Source organism: Fusarium sambucinum, chromosome II (assembly GCF_050947815.1).
Source record: "Fusarium sambucinum isolate potato_lamoka chromosome II, whole genome shotgun sequence".
NCBI lineage: Eukaryota > Fungi > Ascomycota > Sordariomycetes > Hypocreales > Nectriaceae > Fusarium > Fusarium sambucinum.
Window position 1 is genome coordinate 1611121 of NC_139293.1, and position 16379 is coordinate 1627499.

Genomic DNA, 16379 nt, shown 5'->3' on the forward strand with positions numbered 1-16379 from the left:
CATCCTCCACGGTCAAGCATTATGGTGATCCTCGGTAAAGAGCCTTGGAGTCTCCGAACGAGAACCCCAATGCCCCAAAAATAATGAGACGTGCCCCAATGATGGTTGGCACAAATGTCCACGATGACCTCCAAAACAGTGTGTCATGTGGGCTTTCGGACAATGAAAACCGGTCACCTTTCACCTTGAAATTCTAACTTTGCGCACCTAACAGAGGCCTGAATCGCACAGTGTCACGCACGGAGTTTTGTCCCTGACCGTGGCGCTACGGGTGCTCTTGACCAATAAAAGTATTGATCCCTGGCGGCCAGAACCGGGTTTGCCGGGGCGTCATAGTATTTTTAACCTGCAGCAGGACATCAAAAGCCAGTCCAGCAGTTCCCTAGCGACTCTGAGCTCCAGCCCAGTCCCAGTCCCAGTTGTACCTGCTAAGACAATTTCTTCTTCGTGTTCCTCTCCCATCCTCTCATCCCCAATTCCAATTCCTCCCCTCAGTTTTGACTGGGAATTACCTCCTAAATCGACTTACTCCGCCTTTCTTTCGTGTTGCGATCAGGCTCGCCGAGGGATGCTTCCCATCTATATCCTTTAGCTTCTTCACCTATAAATTTGTATTGTCCAATTTCTCCACATAGGCAAATCGCCCATCATGTTGAGGAATTCGCTCTGTAGAGCTAGCTCGCAGCTCCTTCGCGGTGCTCGATGCTCTGCTGCCTCTTCTACCGCCTCCATCTCGACCGTCTCAGCCCGTACCTCATCATGGAAGCTCGCTGCCTCCCGCCGCCCTCTGGCTGTCTCTGCTCGCCGCAACTATGCGACCAGCGCGACCTCGGCGCCCCCCGACCCCAACGATAACTTCCTTTCTGGAAGCACCGCCAGCTACGTCGATGAGATGTACATGCAGTGGAGACAAGATCCTGAGAGCGTCCACATCTCTTGGCAGGTTTACTTCAAGAACATGGAGGGCGGCGAGATGCCTATCTCCCAGGCCTTCCAGCCTCCTCCTAACCTGGTTCCCAACATGACTGGCGGTGTTCCTCGTCTTTCTGGCAATTTGGCCATGGAGGACGGCTCCGATGTCACCAACCATCTCAAGGTCCAGCTTCTTGTCCGCGCCTACCAGTCTCGTGGCCATCACACCGCCAAGATTGACCCTCTCGGTATCCGAGGCACCAGTGACGCCAAGGGTTTCGCCAACATCAAGCCTAAGGAACTGACTCTTGAGCACTACGGATTTACCGAGAAGGATATGGACACTGAGTACACTCTTGGTCCCGGTATCTTGCCTCGTTTCAAGCGTGATGGCCGCGAGAAGATGACTCTACGCGAGATCGTTGATGCTTGTGAAAGAATCTACTGCGGCTCTTTCGGTGTTGAGTTCATCCACATCCCCGATCGTGACAAGTGCGACTGGCTCCGTGAGCGTCTCGAGGTTCCCACCCCTTTCAAGTACTCCGTCGATGAGAAGCGCCGTGTTCTCGACCGTCTTATCTGGAGTTCCAGCTTCGAGTCTTTCTTGTCCACCAAGTACCCCAACGACAAGCGATTCGGTCTTGAGGGTTGCGAAACCCTTGTTCCCGGTATGAAGGCTCTTATCGACCGCAGTGTTGACTATGGTGTCAAGGATATCGTTATCGGTATGCCCCATCGTGGTCGTCTCAACGTCCTCTCCAATGTCGTCCGAAAGCCCAACGAGTCAATCTTCAGCGAGTTCGCTGGTACATCTGGTGGTGAGGATGAGGGCTCTGGTGACGTCAAGTACCATCTCGGTATGAACTTCGAGCGCCCCACGCCTTCTGGCAAGCGTGTGCAGCTTTCTCTGGTCGCCAACCCTTCGCATCTTGAGGCTGAGGACCCCGTCGTCCTGGGCAAAACCCGTGCTATCCAGCACTACAACAACGACGAGAAGACTCACCGCACTGCTATGAGTGTCCTCCTCCACGGTGACGCTGCCTTTGCTGCTCAGGGTATCGTCTACGAGTGTCTCGGCTTCCACTCTCTCCCTGCCTTCTCCACTGGAGGTACCATCCACCTGGTTGTCAACAACCAGATTGGTTTCACAACCGACCCTCGTTTCGCCCGATCCACCGCCTACTGTACCGATATCGCCAAGGCCATCGACGCCCCCGTCTTCCACGTTAACGCCGATGATGTCGAGGCTGTCAACTTCGTCTGCCAGCTCGCTGCTGACTGGCGTGCCGAGTTCCAGCACGATGTTGTCATTGATCTCAACTGTTACCGAAAGTACGGTCACAACGAGACCGATCAGCCTTCTTTCACCCAGCCTCTCATGTACAAGCGCATCAACGCCAAGGAGCCTCAAATTGACATCTACGTCGACAAGCTTATCGAGGAGGGTTCTTTCTCCAAGGCCGATGTCGAGGAGCACAAGCAGTGGGTCTGGGGTATGCTCGAGGAGAGCTTCACCAAGTCCAAGGACTACACACCCACCTCCAAGGAGTGGACCACCTCTGCCTGGAACGGCTTCAAGTCCCCCAAGGAGCTGGCTACCGAGGTTCTTGCCACCAACGAGACCAATGTCAAGCCCACTACTCTCGAGCACATTGGTAACGCTATTGGAAGCGTTCCCGAGGGCTTCCAAGTTCACCGCAACCTGAAGCGTATCCTAAGCAACCGAACCAAGTCTGTTGTTGAGGGTAAGAACATCGACTTCCCCACCGCCGAGGCTCTGGCTTTCGGTACTCTCGTTACTGAGGGTTACCACGTCCGTGTCTCCGGTCAGGATGTTGAGCGTGGTACTTTCTCTCAGCGCCACGCTGTCTTCCACGACCAGGAGACTGAGGATACCCACACTCCTCTCCAGAACCTTAGCCAGGACCAGGGCAAGTTTGTCATCTCCAACTCTTCTCTGAGCGAGTTTGGTGCCCTTGGTTTCGAGTACGGTTACTCTCTGTCATCTCCTCATGCTCTTGTCATGTGGGAGGCCCAGTTCGGTGACTTTGCCAACAACGCCCAATGTATCATTGATCAGTTCATCGCCTCTGGTGAAGTCAAGTGGATGCAGCGAACAGGTCTTGTCATGTCCCTGCCCCACGGTTACGATGGTCAGGGTCCTGAGCACTCCTCTGGACGTCTTGAGCGATACCTCCAGCTCAGCAACGAGGACCCCCGAGAGTTCCCCACTGGTGAGAAGCTCGTCCGTCAACACCAGGACTGCAACATGCAGATCGCCTACTTCACCTCTCCCGCCAACCTGTTCCATGCTCTCCGCCGACAGATGCACCGCCAGTACCGCAAGCGTAAGTGATCTTTTATATGTTCTTGGATTTGCTAATATTAACTTTCTCTTAGCCCTTATCATCTTCTTCTCCAAGTCTCTCCTCCGTCATCCTCTTGCTCGCAGCGACATTGAGGCTTTCACTGGCGAGAACGCCGGATTCCAGTGGATCATCCCTGACCCTGAGCACGAGACTGGTGCTATCAAGTCTCCTGACCAGATTGAGCGTGTTGTTCTCTGCACTGGTCAGGTTTGGGCTGCCCTTCACAAGTACCGATCTGACAACAACATTGACAACGTCGCTTTCACCCGCATTGAGCAGCTGAACCCCTTCCCTTGGCAACAACTCAAGGAGAACCTCGACATGTACCCCAACGCCAAGACCATCGTCTGGTGTCAGGAGGAGCCTCTCAACGCCGGTGCCTGGAGCTTCACTCAGCCCCGTATCGAGACTCTGCTCAACAACACTGAGCACCACACCCGCAAGCACGTCATGTACGCTGGCCGAAACCCGAGTGCCTCTGTTGCCACTGGTCTCAAGAACGTCCACACCAAGGAGGAGAAGGACTTCCTCGAGATGGCTTTCACTGTTAAGCAGGACAAGCTCAAGGGCGAGTAAGCGGGTGAATAGTCAATGAAGGAGATTTACTAAAGGGACATAACAGGGTGCACGACCACTGAGAGTTTGGGAGGGAAGAAGTCTAAAAGAAGCCACGGGATTTGGGGAGCAATTAATAAGCTTCTCATGTAAACCACTTTGTATCATACCCCTCCTAGACAAAGGAATTTTGCCTTGCATTGGCATGGGCTTGGGAACGACATAGCATGATTTTTTTTTTATTGTTCAAAGTTTTACACTGCTCATTTCCTTGAACTGTAGACAATTCAATGCATAGATTAATACTGACATGAGACCTTAATATCTTGACTAGGTACTATAGCAGAAGAAATGGCCTTCCAAGTCTTAGGGTATAAAAATAAGTAGTCTAAGAACTATACCCTAAGAAGCATAAAGTGTAATACTATTTTCGTCTCTTATGATTCCAGCGGTCAATTCTTCTAATACCTTGAGGCTTGAGCAACATGGAACTGAGATGTAGATTATTGCTATTTAGATTAAGACGCAATGCTACCTTGGTGCATGAACCTCAACTTGCCACGGCCGCACAATCCCGTCATCGCCCGTTGTAACCAGCATCTCCTCCTCTCCTCGTCGTTCCGAGCCGGCATCATATCTCCGACACCACGTAATGTGGTTAACCTCATAAGGCCCATGAGCTCCAAGTTGAGTAGTTACAACTCTCCATGAAGATTGCTTGCTTTCCTCTGTGTTGCTCATGGTTTGGTCTTGACCATCTGTACCTTGCTCGCCATCCTCGGCGTACAGCGCAACAACGCCATCACTGCCAGTGCTTGCTACCATTCCCGTCTTCGCACTCCATGTCACAGAGTAGATATCGCGGGTGTGAATCTTTGGTAAAACAGCTGTGCATACCCATTCCTCTCGTAGAGACCTTCGCATAGTGTTGGGGATGCCACCTAGAGCGCCTGCTGCACCTCCTGTAGCACTCTCCTCTGCCTCATCGTCCTGCTTTAACGTCCATATACGGATAGTGTTGTCGGCGGAGAAGGTCAGTAACCGTGGGAACTGATCACCCTCTCGTGGTCGCGCCTCCCACTGCAATCCCCAGACAGTGCCCTCATGCCCCTCAAGGACAGCAACGCAAACCCATTCGGCGTCACCATCTTCGCGCCAGATGCGCACCGTATTATCGTAACTTGCGCTAGCAAGCACATCGGCCGAGTAGCTGCGAATGGAATTGCGGCCCGGGACGTCGGGACACCAAGCGACTGCCTTGACGTCTCCTTCATGCTCGTTAAGCACTGCAATAGTCTCCCACTCGTCATCCTCTTCAGAGGCACCAATGTCTTCCCATATCCAGACTGACTTGTCGCGCGAGCACGTAGCGAGGTAAGAGCCTGAAGGGCTGAAAGAACAAGACTTGATTTCTGAGTCGTGGCCCTCGAGGACAAGTGTGAACTCCCATTCCTTATTAGCGGCATCGTTTTCATTGTCGCTATCGTCGTTGTTCTTCCTTCGCAGAGTTTGCTGCGTCACTTCAACTTCCAGTCCGACTTCCTCCTGCTCTTGACCCTCCCATCGCCATATTCCAGCTGTAGAATCAAAACTTCCAGTAACAAGGCATAAATTGCCAGGACGTAGGTGGGGCTTCCATGCGACGGAGCGAACGGAACGAGTATGGCCGCCGGTGAGAACGCTGTGTGCTGAAGCGGTTGAGAGAGAGTATACGGTAACGGCCTTGGCGTGAGCTGTTGCGATTAAAGGGAGTGTCGGGTGAGGAACAGAAGCCCAGGCGCGCTCATGAAGATCGGGCTTGAAGGGCGCGAGAGCTGTGATGCTGGCCGAAGTCGGCGTCATGATGATGAAGAGGGCCGTGAGGTCGATTGGACACGGTAGAGCGGTTCTCGGTGATTAATAGAAAAGGCACTGAGAAAAGAAGTCTTCAAATAATCAGGATTATGCTTTATCCAAAGACGAGGTGGTGATGCGACAATGAGTAGGCAGTTCGGAGTTGGTTTATTTCCCCTCCTTCAGTCAAAAGTTCGCAGAGTGAGTTGATAAGATAGCGAGAACCCCTCCATGCCGGGTTTGGTGACGTACATGGAGCCACTCCATGAATTGGTATAAGTGCACCTTGGGATATTAGAAAAATCAGCCATTAGGAGCATAGAAAATGACAGAAATTGTTAAACTCATGCTATTTAGATTAGAATTTTTAGGCTATTTATTCTTATACCTTAAATCTCAGAGGTCAACTTTTCTATCACGCACTTGATACAGCAGCTAAACACATAAAAAAGGTCAATACTTACAATTGTGACTACTCTACTCCTACTAGAAAAGTTAGCCGCTGGAAGCATAAGAGATGAAATTAGTAGGTTAGTTTATGCTCCTTAGGCTATAGTCCTTAGACTACTTATTTTTATACCCTAAGACTTGGGAGGCTAACTTTTCTGCTACCCACTAGGTACGGAAGACGAGAGTCCTATTGCACCTTGTCTGTCACAGAAAAGACCGGATTGAACATCAAGTGGAAAGATGAAACGAGCAGTTTTGGCGATCCTGAAAGAGTACAACTTATCCAGTACACATCCCTCTCTCGCGCAAAGTTCGATGCCATCAAGAGACATGAATGGCCAACCCGCTATTTTCAGAGCTAACGGTTTCCTTAGTAACATGATATTATATACTCAATTCGACTAAGATTATAAACATGTAAGATATTTATATTATCAACTATCTAGTAAGCGAAGAGTCCTAGTATATAGCCAAACAGCGGCTCTTGGTCAGCGCCCTCTGTCTCTTTAAGGTGGCTTGCGCAGTCACAAGGACAGAACTTGATATTGTTATTTAGATTGAGATGTCAGGGGAAAAGCCCGAATTCGAGCGATAGTAGAGTTGTCAAGACGATAGTTGGGCTAGGATGGAATGTTATAAACAAATGACCTAAGAGTATAGCCTAAATGTCATAAACATACCTACTGATTTCGTCTTTTGTGCCTCGCACGGCCAACTCTTCAAATACTTCAGCTGGATGCCGGGAGCTGCCAAGGGACATTAGAGAATCCGAGGCCTCGATAACTCTAGAATACCGAAAGCGGTACCGACCTGTACCCATTTACGATAATGCTTTAGGTGCAGACTTGAAACTGATGAGTTGTATAGCCGAACTCGCTCGCGTTCCATAGATCGTAGTATTGCATCTCAACAGATTCTGGCGGCGGATTTATCCAGATTAGAAGCGTAATAAAGGCTAGTAATGTCCTTGTTGTTTATGCCTCGCTAGGCCCAATCCATGACGCTTGTCTCATAGTTGAGACTGAAGCAAAGACTGAGACAAGTTGAATGGGAGAAGACCATGACTGACGATTGGCGACCGGGGCTTCAGCTCGCAGTTGTAAACCATCAGGCGATCCAAGGTCATCACAGTCATCACAATCAAGGGATAGGATGGCATCACCATCGGTCGATTCGACATCATCGTAGGTCGATGTCATATCATCATCTGCATTGTTTAGTTTATATCGTGGCATAATAATGCATGTATGCTTACCTTGGCCATTGTCAGGGTCAAGCATCATTTCGTAAGAGGATGTGTCGACGTCCACAGCGGGTACAGGCAGAACCTGTCCCCAGTGCGGGATGCTGACAGAACGGGCCTTGGGATCATGGTTGGTATGGGCCTTTGAACCGGATTGTCTGGCGCTTTGAGTAGACACAGGTAGAACCTGTGTCCAGTCGGGGCCACCGAGACCTTCTGGCACAACTTGACTCGCATCTATAAATCATTAGCATTGCTGCACGACTAAAGAAACAAATGTGACTGTACCTTTTCTTGCCGCCTTCTTGTTCGAGTCGAGTGTCTTTGCCTGTCGACTTCGAAGTGCGTAACGAGTATTCGGGATTGAAGACGCGGGCTGATCCATGTCTGATGACTTCTGGATATTGGCAAGGCCGTGGACAGTGACAACAGCGGAACAGTGGCAGAACGAGGAACTTTGATTGTCGAGCTCAAGTGTGAAAGCCAAAATGACAGTTTCTAGAAGAAGTTTGGAATACTCAAGGAGATTGTGTATTTTAGTTACATACTTAGATGGATGGTGTGACACAGTCGTCGACGGGTTGGCTCAAAGTCAAACAGTGCTCAGGGTGTCAGAAAGGCTGGCCGTTGGACACAAGAGACGAAATTAGCAGGTGACTTTATGCTATTTAGATCATACTTCTTAGGTTGCTTATTTTATACCCTAAGACTCATGACGTTTCTGCTGCTGTACCTACTAGACAGTCTGGACTAAAGGGGATCTGCGGGCGTAAATGATGGCCTTATTTGAGAGACGGATTTCCTGGGGAAATAAGCTTGTGTAAACTCAACTTGTTGGATGGATGGTTTGTTGATACAGTATGTAGTGGAAAGGTGATGCTGATGTCTGGTGATGTTTGCGAATTACTGGATTGTTCGTGTTACCAAGTGATGACATGGTTTCCATCGTTGGTACTATAGAGTCTCCTTCTTCTTCTTCAGTTTGGTTCTTTACGTCTCAAGAAGTCTCTCGATCAGTAATGAGCTTGTTGGATGTTGCAATGAAGGTGATGGTGATGTCAATCCAGAGACCCACGGGGATGCCGCGTAGCCGATATGGCTTACTGTAATCGGGCAAGCACCGGGCCTTGGTCCCCACTTCATCGGTGGGAATGTACCGGAATGCGGAGGAAGCCTCTTAAATAAGGTCCTACAAGTCAAAAGACACGGCACTTGACGAGCAATTACTTCAAGAAGTACAACCAGTCAAGAAACAGCCAAGATGTATGTATGTTCACAGTATCTAAACATCCAAGTCTCATGTTAAAAGTAGGTAGTTGAGATCTTAAATATTACAAGAACAAAAGACAACAGGCTTTGCTATGTGATGTAACATGCACATTAACAACCCTTGACGGGTGATAATACTTACGACAACAACCATCCTTGTCTGCAACCACAAACACCGAGATCTGCAGTACTATCTCTGAGATGCCGAACTAAAGGGACCGGCTCGGCATGCCGTTTCTACGAATCATGTCTTGTCCGACTTATCGAAGCCTGATCGCGTTTACTCGTAATTCGGAAATCGCCAAGATGATGCTTTGCAAGTGTAGTGGAGTACCTTGTAGTTTAACTACCTATATAACAGACACACACTTCTCGAGAAAACAGGTCATATCAGGCAATTTTGTCTGTATTTTTTGCAGATTTACACAAATACACCTATCTATTGTGGTGGTTCCTTCTCCTTTGAGATAACAGCCTGCGCGTGTATGACAATACAACTTCCACTTCCGCACCATTGTTCCAACTACAAAAATAAAAAGCCACCATGACTCAAGACGAGTATAATACTCGAGCGCCGCATGAAGGCATGTCGCCTGGTCAATATGCTGCTACGCGATTCTCGTCGCTCAAACCTCCCATGCACAATGTGCCGAATCCAATAAAACTGCTGCGCATGCTCAACTCACAGCAATGGGCATTCTTTTTTATTGCTTTCGCAGCTTGGGTAAGCCTGAATGGAGCTTCCACACCTTTATTTCACTGAGTAATCGGCTGATGAACAAGCACAGACGTGGGATGCCTATGATTTCTTCTCAGTTAGTCTTACCGTTACAGATCTCGCTGAAACCTTTGGCAAAACGAAAACCGATATCACATGGGGAATCACCCTAGTCCTCATGTTTCGATCCGTCGGTTCCATCGCCTTTGGTCTAGCAGCTGATCGGTATGGAAGAAAGTGGCCCTTTATTCTCAATAATTGTTTGTTTATCGTACTTGAGCTTGTAAGTCACAACCTTTCACAACACCCCTGTCAGATTGCCTTGGCACTGGGCTTGTTTAGAGATTTACGAGATTTGTCCGAGGAAAGTGCTGACATGATATCAGGGAACTGGATTTTGTCAAACCTATCAACAATTCTTGGCTTGCAGGGCATTGTTTGGAGTCGCCATGGGAGGTCTCTATGGTAACGTCGCTGCTACGGCCCTCGAAGACATCCCGGAGGAAGCTAGAGGTTTAATATCAGGAATGCTCCAACAAGGAGTAAGTAACGAGATCTTTCTTTTCGTAGGTGTAGTTGAGGCTAACTATACAACAGTATGCCTTTGGGTATCTTCTGTGTACGGCTTTTGCACGAGGGCTCGTCGATACAACTTCTCACGGTTGGCGTCCTCTCTTTTGGTTCGGGGCTTGCCCACCTGTTTTGTTCATCATCTGGCGTCTCATGCTCCCCGAGACACAAGCCTACCAAGAGCGCCAGCGTTTAAGGGAAGAAGCCAGTGCAGACGGAAAGGGCAAAGTATTTATGAAAGAGGGAAAGGTTGCCATCAAGCATCACTGGTTACTTCTTATCTATCTCGTCCTGCTCATGGCTGGCTTCAACTTTATGAGTCACGGTAGCCAAGACTTGTATCCCACCATGCTGGAGAACCAGCTCAGCTTCTCCAAGAACAAAGTCACCGTTACTCAAGTCGTAGCGAATTTGGGAGCCATGACCGGAGGTACTGTTGTTGGTTTCTTGAGTCAGTCAGTTGGTCGACGAATTAGCATCATCGTGTGCTGTATCGTGGGAGGCGCTCTCCTCTATCCATACACTTTCGTTCGCGACTCATCCATCATTGCGGCTGCGTTCTTCCAACAATTCTGGTAAGTTACCAACTTCTCCAGCTAGTACTTTGACGTGTGGATGGAGTGCTAATGGCATGCAGTGTACAAGGAGCCTGGGGTGTGATTCCCATTCACTTGATGGAATTATCTCCTGGTGCATTCCGAACCTTCGTGGTCGGGACATCATACCAGCTGGGTAATTTAGTCTCGTCAGCCTCTTCGACTATTGAGGCCCGTATCGGCGAACGTTTTCCTCTTCCTGACAATGCTGAGGGTCAGAGTCGATATGATTACGGAAAGGTTATCTGCATTTTTATGGCCTGTGTGTTTCTGTACGTCATTGTTCTCACTCTTGTAGGTCCGGAGAACTTGAGAGGCAAGTTTGATGTTGCTCACGACGTGGACGCGAGGGAGATCATGGGTAGCCGACCCATGGATGCAGACCAGTATCGTAGATCGGGAGATGAAGAGAAGAACTTCAAGAGGGATAGCACTGAGAAGCCTGAAGTTGCACATGTGCGGGATTAGGCAGAGACATGGTGATGCCTGTGAGGGATTACGTAGAGGTTGAGTGCAGGAGACAGCTAGTGCTGATATTAGTTTGAATTATCAGTTGATTTTATGGAATCTCTTCCTGTATTTCCGAGTCTGTGACGATTAATTGGTGTCTTGAGTAATCTGATGATTTCTCATAAGACTGTTCCCCGCACCGGAGCAGTGGTAACCGGTTTCATCATTCCTGTCAAGAAGTTAGGAATTATCTATCCTTTCGCCCTAGTGTGGAATCATGCTTCTTCGGCGCTGTTAGTTAATTCCTCCGCTTTTCTGGGTCGATGATACGAAAAATAGCTGGAGAAAGCGGTAGATTGGCTTTCCCCGCTTCCAAGTCCGAATATGGACATGTTATTGAAGAGGGCGTATATGATTCCAAACTTTCCAAGATGACCGTTCTGTGTAACAAGATGGGATCAAATATTTTGATGTTATAGTTGTCAACTGCTTATTCGGTTCAGACCTGATTATGTATTAAAAAAAGATTCCAAAGCAAACAGCAACTTTTACGCACCTTGCAGAAGAGCTCTCCACTTAGAGATCAATGCATCCGTAGTACCGACAGATTCCAAGTCAACTCTAGTTAGCTCCTCTCTTTTAGTAGTTGGCCGATCGTTTCCAGTCGTGACGTGTATACTGAAGTCTTGGAAGGAGAAGGTCTCGAGTATATATATCTCAATGTCCGAGAACCCTGAGAGCTTCTTTCACTCCACAGATCATCCATCACAAACACCTTGAGGGTTATTACCTTTCCAAAAACATTCTAGCCTCGTTACTTTAAATATTCAATCGAATCGCCTATCGACAAAATGACTCTTACCGGCAGCTGCATGTGTGGTGCTATCGCTTACAAGAGCACCAGTGAGTTGTCCTGTTGTAGTATGGATTGTATTACCCGGTATCTAATAAATTGGTATAGGTGACCCTGACGTTACTGCTCTATGCCATTGCACCGACTGCCAGAAATGGACTGGCGGTGCCTTTACTTCCAACGCTGTTGTCCCTGAGGACTCCTTCAGCGTCACCAAGGGTACCCCCAAGCAGTACGACGTCACTGGCGCCTCTGGGAAAGTGAACCATCACTTCTTCTGTGGTGATTGCGGTTCAAGCTTGTTCACTCGCCTTGATATCATGGAAGGCAAGATCATCATCAAGGCTGGCGGCCTTGATGAGGGCAAATCGAATTTGAATAACAAGATTGACGTCGAATTCTACACCCGGGACAGGGTCTCGTTCCTCCAGGAGACAGAGGGTGCTAAACAGGAGCACTTATTTGGCAACTAGTTACTGAGACCCTTCCCTTACTAGATAGTTGATGGTATAAATATATGCTCTTAGCCACCTTTGACGTGTACAATGTCACTAAGGAAACCGTTGGTTAACAATAGTGGGTCCGATCTCCGCAAGTCGCAGTGGCGATCTCCCGAACAGTAACCCTCCATCATCCATCCACCGCCAAAAACGTCCCTGTTATTGTTCATCTATTCACTTACAATTATGAGATCAGACAACATCAAAACAGCCCAAAAGTCGCAAGACTCGGAAGGAAGAGACTTTGTTCTTCCACCTTTTAGTCGTGACGTTACAACAGATAAACCAGAAGCCAAGAGATGGGTCGAGGACGGCTTCGTTTGGTGCTACGCCTTCAACCATGCCGAGGCCGAGCGCTGCTTTGAAAAGGCCACCAAAATCGACCCCGAATGTGCCTTGGCGTACTGGGGAATTGCATTTTCCCTCGGACCAAACTACAACAAAAGTTGGCGAGCGTTTGATCGAAATGATCTTAGACATACCACCTTGAAGGGTACTGAGGCGTTCAAAAAGGCCGAATCGCTGGCCTCAAAGGCAAGCCCTCTTGAACAGGCTCTCATTCGGGCTATACGGCATCGCTACCCCAAGGATGAAAAGGACACCAACAATTCAAAGGTCTGGAATGAGGCCTACGCAGAGGCTATGAGACCAGTCTACAAAGAGTTCAAAGATGACCTCGACGTCGCAACACTCTATGCTGACGCACTCATGAATCTGACACCATGGGCGCTGTGGGACGTTCGAACAGGAAAACCAGCGCCTGGGTCCGAGGTAGTCGAGATCCAAGAGGTAATTGAGAAAGGACTCGCTCAGGACGGCGGGCATGAACATATTGGTCTCTTGCACGCCTACATTCATGTCATCGAAATGTCGATCGAGCCCGAGAAGGGCCTTGTTGCTGCTGAACATCTGCGCAGACTTGCAAACGAGGCAGGTCATCTTGCTCACATGCCTTCGCATCTTGACATTCTTATCGGAGACTACCGAAGAGCCATCTCAGCCAATACAAAGGCTATCATGGCCGATGAGAAATTCGTGTCTCTACGCGGTGGTGGTGACTTTTACACCATCTACCGCATGCACGACTACCATTCTCTCATCTACGCTGCCATGTTTGCTGGCCAATACGCTGTCTCGATGGAAGCTGTCGAGCGTATGGAGTCGGCTATTCCAGACGAGGATCTGCGAATTCAGTCGCCACCTATGGCTGACTGGTTGGAGACGTTCCGCTCAGTTCGTCCGCATATTCTAATCCGCTTCGGAAAATGGGAGGAGATCATTGAAACACCGCTCCCTCAGGACCAAGAGCTTCTGTGCGTTACGACAGCTACGATACACTACGCCAAAGGTGTCGCCTACGCGGCTCTTGGCAACGTTGATGAGTCTGCAAAACAGCGAGAACTCTTCCTCGCCGCAAAGGCACGCGTGCCCCCAACGCGTATAGCATACCCGAACAAATGTTCCGATGTCTTAGATGTTGCAGAGGCAATGCTTGAAGGCGAACTCGAGTACCGACGGGGTAATATCGAGGTAGCATTCGAGCACCTTCGCAAATCAATTGACCGAGATGACAGTCTGCGCTACGCCGAGCCGTGGGCATGGATGCAGCCCGCTCGTCATGCGTACGCAGCTTTACTCATGGAACAAGCGCGCATCGAAGAAGCAGCTGAAGTCTACCGCACTGATCTCGGTTTAAACAACAAGCTCTTCCGCGCACGACACCATCCGAACAACGTGTGGGCTCTACACGGGTACCACGAGTGTGCGGTGAAGTTGGGGCTTGATGGAGAGGCACGCGTCATCAAGCAGCAGCTTAAGACGGCTATGGCTTTTGTTGATGTGCCTATCGAGTCTTCCTGCTATTGTAGACGGGATGTCAAGAATGCGAATGGGTGCTGTCGTTTGTAAGGTGGCTGCAGACATTGGATCGGTAGGAGACTGGATCGTATGGTGTAGTATAAAGACTTGGATTCGAGCTCTAAATGAGTTTTATGTTGGACATGACTAGATATGATTTATAATCAAATTTGATACGGATATTAGTTTTACGTTGTTGTTCAAGATTGATGAAGCCCCGCGCATTGCTCTGACGCCCACCAGCTTAAAACATCCACTCACGTTAATTCTATCCGACAACTTACATTCGTTACCAATTTTAACAATGCCACGTCCCGCGAAAAAAGGAATCTGGTAAGATCAGGACAATCTGCCCTCATGTCAATACTTACTAAATAACAATAGCAACACCTGCCGCCGTCGCAAGCTAAAATGTACTACACACCACATCGCCAGAGTTTGCGCTGATACCTTGCTCTAGGCGACCAAGCACTCCCTATATGCGGACAATGCACAATCACCGGTCTTTATTGCGACCGATCAGAGAAACCTACTCGATTTAGTACGTAGTCTGGACTAATCGATAGCTCGGCTTGATTCGACGCTGACTTGGCATAGTTGAACATCGAGAATTGCCCGATCCTGATACACCACGAAATGCCCTGCAGAATCAAAACATTGCCCGCCTGTTTCATTCATATGTATCGGACATCTCCAAATGGTATGATCTAAGTGATTCGGCATTTTCATTCGGTCAAATCGTTCCTACAATCGCCCTAGATGAGCCACTTCTTTTCAGCGCCATCATCGCACTGTCTGCTATGCAAACGATTAAAACATCATCACCCAGTTTTCGAAAAGTGGCCGAGTTCTACCATCACCGATGCGTTCGTCTCCTAATCACTCTCAGCGAAGGCGACCAACTCATCACTCGAGGCATCGCCCTCGCTGCGACGTGTCTCTTGAGATCTTATGAAATTCTCGACGGCGATGTTGATCCCAACATGCATCTTCGGGGCGCTTATTCCATGGCTTCGATACATGATGTTCTTTCGGGGAATCTGCGAGCCGGACTCCTCGGGGCTGGGTTTTGGAACTACCTAAGAGAGGACATTACGTTTAGTCTCTTTGAGAATTGTCCGTTGAAGATGAACCTGGACAACACGCCGCTTATTATACATCACGAGTCTGACCAGGACTACCTCAATTCCATCACTTTGATCTTGGGTAAGAGTATTAACATGGCATATAGCCAAGACACAGATACCCTGCAATGGAAACATCTTACCAAGTCTCTAAAAAGTTGGCGGAGAGCATGCCCGGATTACATGAGGCCTTTCTCGAGGGAACCAAGTACATCCAATCTATTTCCAGCGGTTTGGTTCTTACAGCCGTATCATGGTGATTTGACCCCATACTTGAGCACACTGAAAGCGACCGATTCTGATGGTATACAGCTGCAATTCTTCACTACTACCTTGTTACAATGACATTTATCTGTCTCCACGGTCGACTAGAGACTCTGGAGGGTCTAGGTATTCTCAATCTCGAGGTAGGTTCCAAGGAACAGATTCTTGAGAATTTTGCCCGTGAGATTTGCGGGATTGCTTTCACGGCAAAGATCTCGTCTGTTCTTGTAAATGCATTTGGGCCGATAGCGTTTTGTAAGTATTACCTTCCATCAGAGTACCAGAAAGGTTGGCCACCAGAAGCATAAGAGACGAAATTATTAGGTCACTTTATGCAATTTAGGCTATGATTTTAGGTTATTTATCTTTGTATCCTAAAACTAAGAGGCCATCTTTTTTTGCTATTCGGTAGCTTCTCATAATTGTTTCTTATGGCAGAAACTAACAGAAAGACTATAGGTGCAAGATTTATTCGTCAAGAACCAATGCAGCAAGAGGTTATTCGCCAACTTCTCGCTTGCAAGCCAAGTATTGGGTGGCCAGTGGAGAGGCTTGCCAATGACCTGCAGACACATTGGGCAACACTTTAGACCTATACAGCAGTACGGCTTACCGACATAAACCATTCAGTTATTCATTTCTCACTTTAATTACTAAACTATGACAACTAGTATCAGTGTTAAGGTATGTTTTGATGTGATCATCATGGTCAAGATCTTTGTGGGGAAAGGTTTTCCGAGCTCGGGAAACTCATACCACCAAGAAGCACAATCGAAGGTATAAATGAGCAGGACTTGCGCTCTTAGGATATGATAT

General features: G+C 48.5%; 7 protein-coding genes across 7 annotated transcripts; 5 read left to right on the top strand and 2 right to left on the bottom strand.

Moving 5' to 3' along the window:
• Window positions 1–649: 649 nt before the first annotated feature.
• FSST1_007316 (alpha-ketoglutarate dehydrogenase KGD1) lies at window positions 650–3857 on the top strand (the record flags this gene model as incomplete). Its single annotated transcript, XM_083224087.1, has 2 exons — window positions 650–3260; window positions 3313–3857. The coding sequence occupies 2 exons, from the start codon at window positions 650–652 to the stop codon at window positions 3855–3857; spliced, it is 3156 nt and encodes a 1051-aa protein (XP_083083277.1).
• A 510-nt stretch (window positions 3858–4367) lies between these two features.
• Window positions 4368–5678, bottom strand: FSST1_007317 (WD40-repeat-containing domain protein; the record flags this gene model as incomplete). The annotated part of the gene is made up of 1 exon (XM_083224088.1): window positions 4368–5678. One exon carries the CDS (start codon window positions 5676–5678, stop codon window positions 4368–4370), a length of 1311 nt encoding a protein of 436 aa, XP_083083278.1.
• Window positions 5679–7093: 1415 nt separating this feature from the next.
• FSST1_007318 (uncharacterized protein) lies at window positions 7094–7747 on the bottom strand (the record flags this gene model as incomplete). Its single annotated transcript, XM_083224089.1, has 3 exons — window positions 7094–7326; window positions 7375–7599; window positions 7651–7747. 3 exons carry the CDS (start codon window positions 7745–7747, stop codon window positions 7094–7096), a joined length of 555 nt encoding a protein of 184 aa, XP_083083279.1.
• A 1428-nt stretch (window positions 7748–9175) lies between these two features.
• Window positions 9176–10983, top strand: FSST1_007319 (major facilitator superfamily domain-containing protein; the record flags this gene model as incomplete). Its single annotated transcript, XM_083224090.1, has 5 exons — window positions 9176–9355; window positions 9420–9632; window positions 9736–9891; window positions 9947–10494; window positions 10557–10983. 5 exons carry the CDS (start codon window positions 9176–9178, stop codon window positions 10981–10983), a joined length of 1524 nt encoding a protein of 507 aa, XP_083083280.1.
• An 833-nt stretch (window positions 10984–11816) lies between these two features.
• Window positions 11817–12291, top strand: FSST1_007320 (Mss4-like protein; the record flags this gene model as incomplete). The annotated part of the gene is made up of 2 exons (XM_083224091.1): window positions 11817–11868; window positions 11927–12291. 2 exons carry the CDS (start codon window positions 11817–11819, stop codon window positions 12289–12291), a joined length of 417 nt encoding a protein of 138 aa, XP_083083281.1.
• Window positions 12292–12504: 213 nt separating this feature from the next.
• On the top strand, window positions 12505–14226 carry FSST1_007321 (uncharacterized protein; the record flags this gene model as incomplete). The annotated part of the gene is made up of 1 exon (XM_083224092.1): window positions 12505–14226. One exon carries the CDS (start codon window positions 12505–12507, stop codon window positions 14224–14226), a length of 1722 nt encoding a protein of 573 aa, XP_083083282.1.
• Window positions 14227–14479: 253 nt separating this feature from the next.
• FSST1_007322 (Zn(II)2Cys6 transcription factor domain-containing protein) lies at window positions 14480–16153 on the top strand (the record flags this gene model as incomplete). The annotated part of the gene is made up of 6 exons (XM_083224093.1): window positions 14480–14508; window positions 14560–14588; window positions 14636–14716; window positions 14773–15381; window positions 15612–15818; window positions 16023–16153. The coding sequence occupies 6 exons, from the start codon at window positions 14480–14482 to the stop codon at window positions 16151–16153; spliced, it is 1086 nt and encodes a 361-aa protein (XP_083083283.1).
• Window positions 16154–16379: the final 226 nt, after the last annotated feature.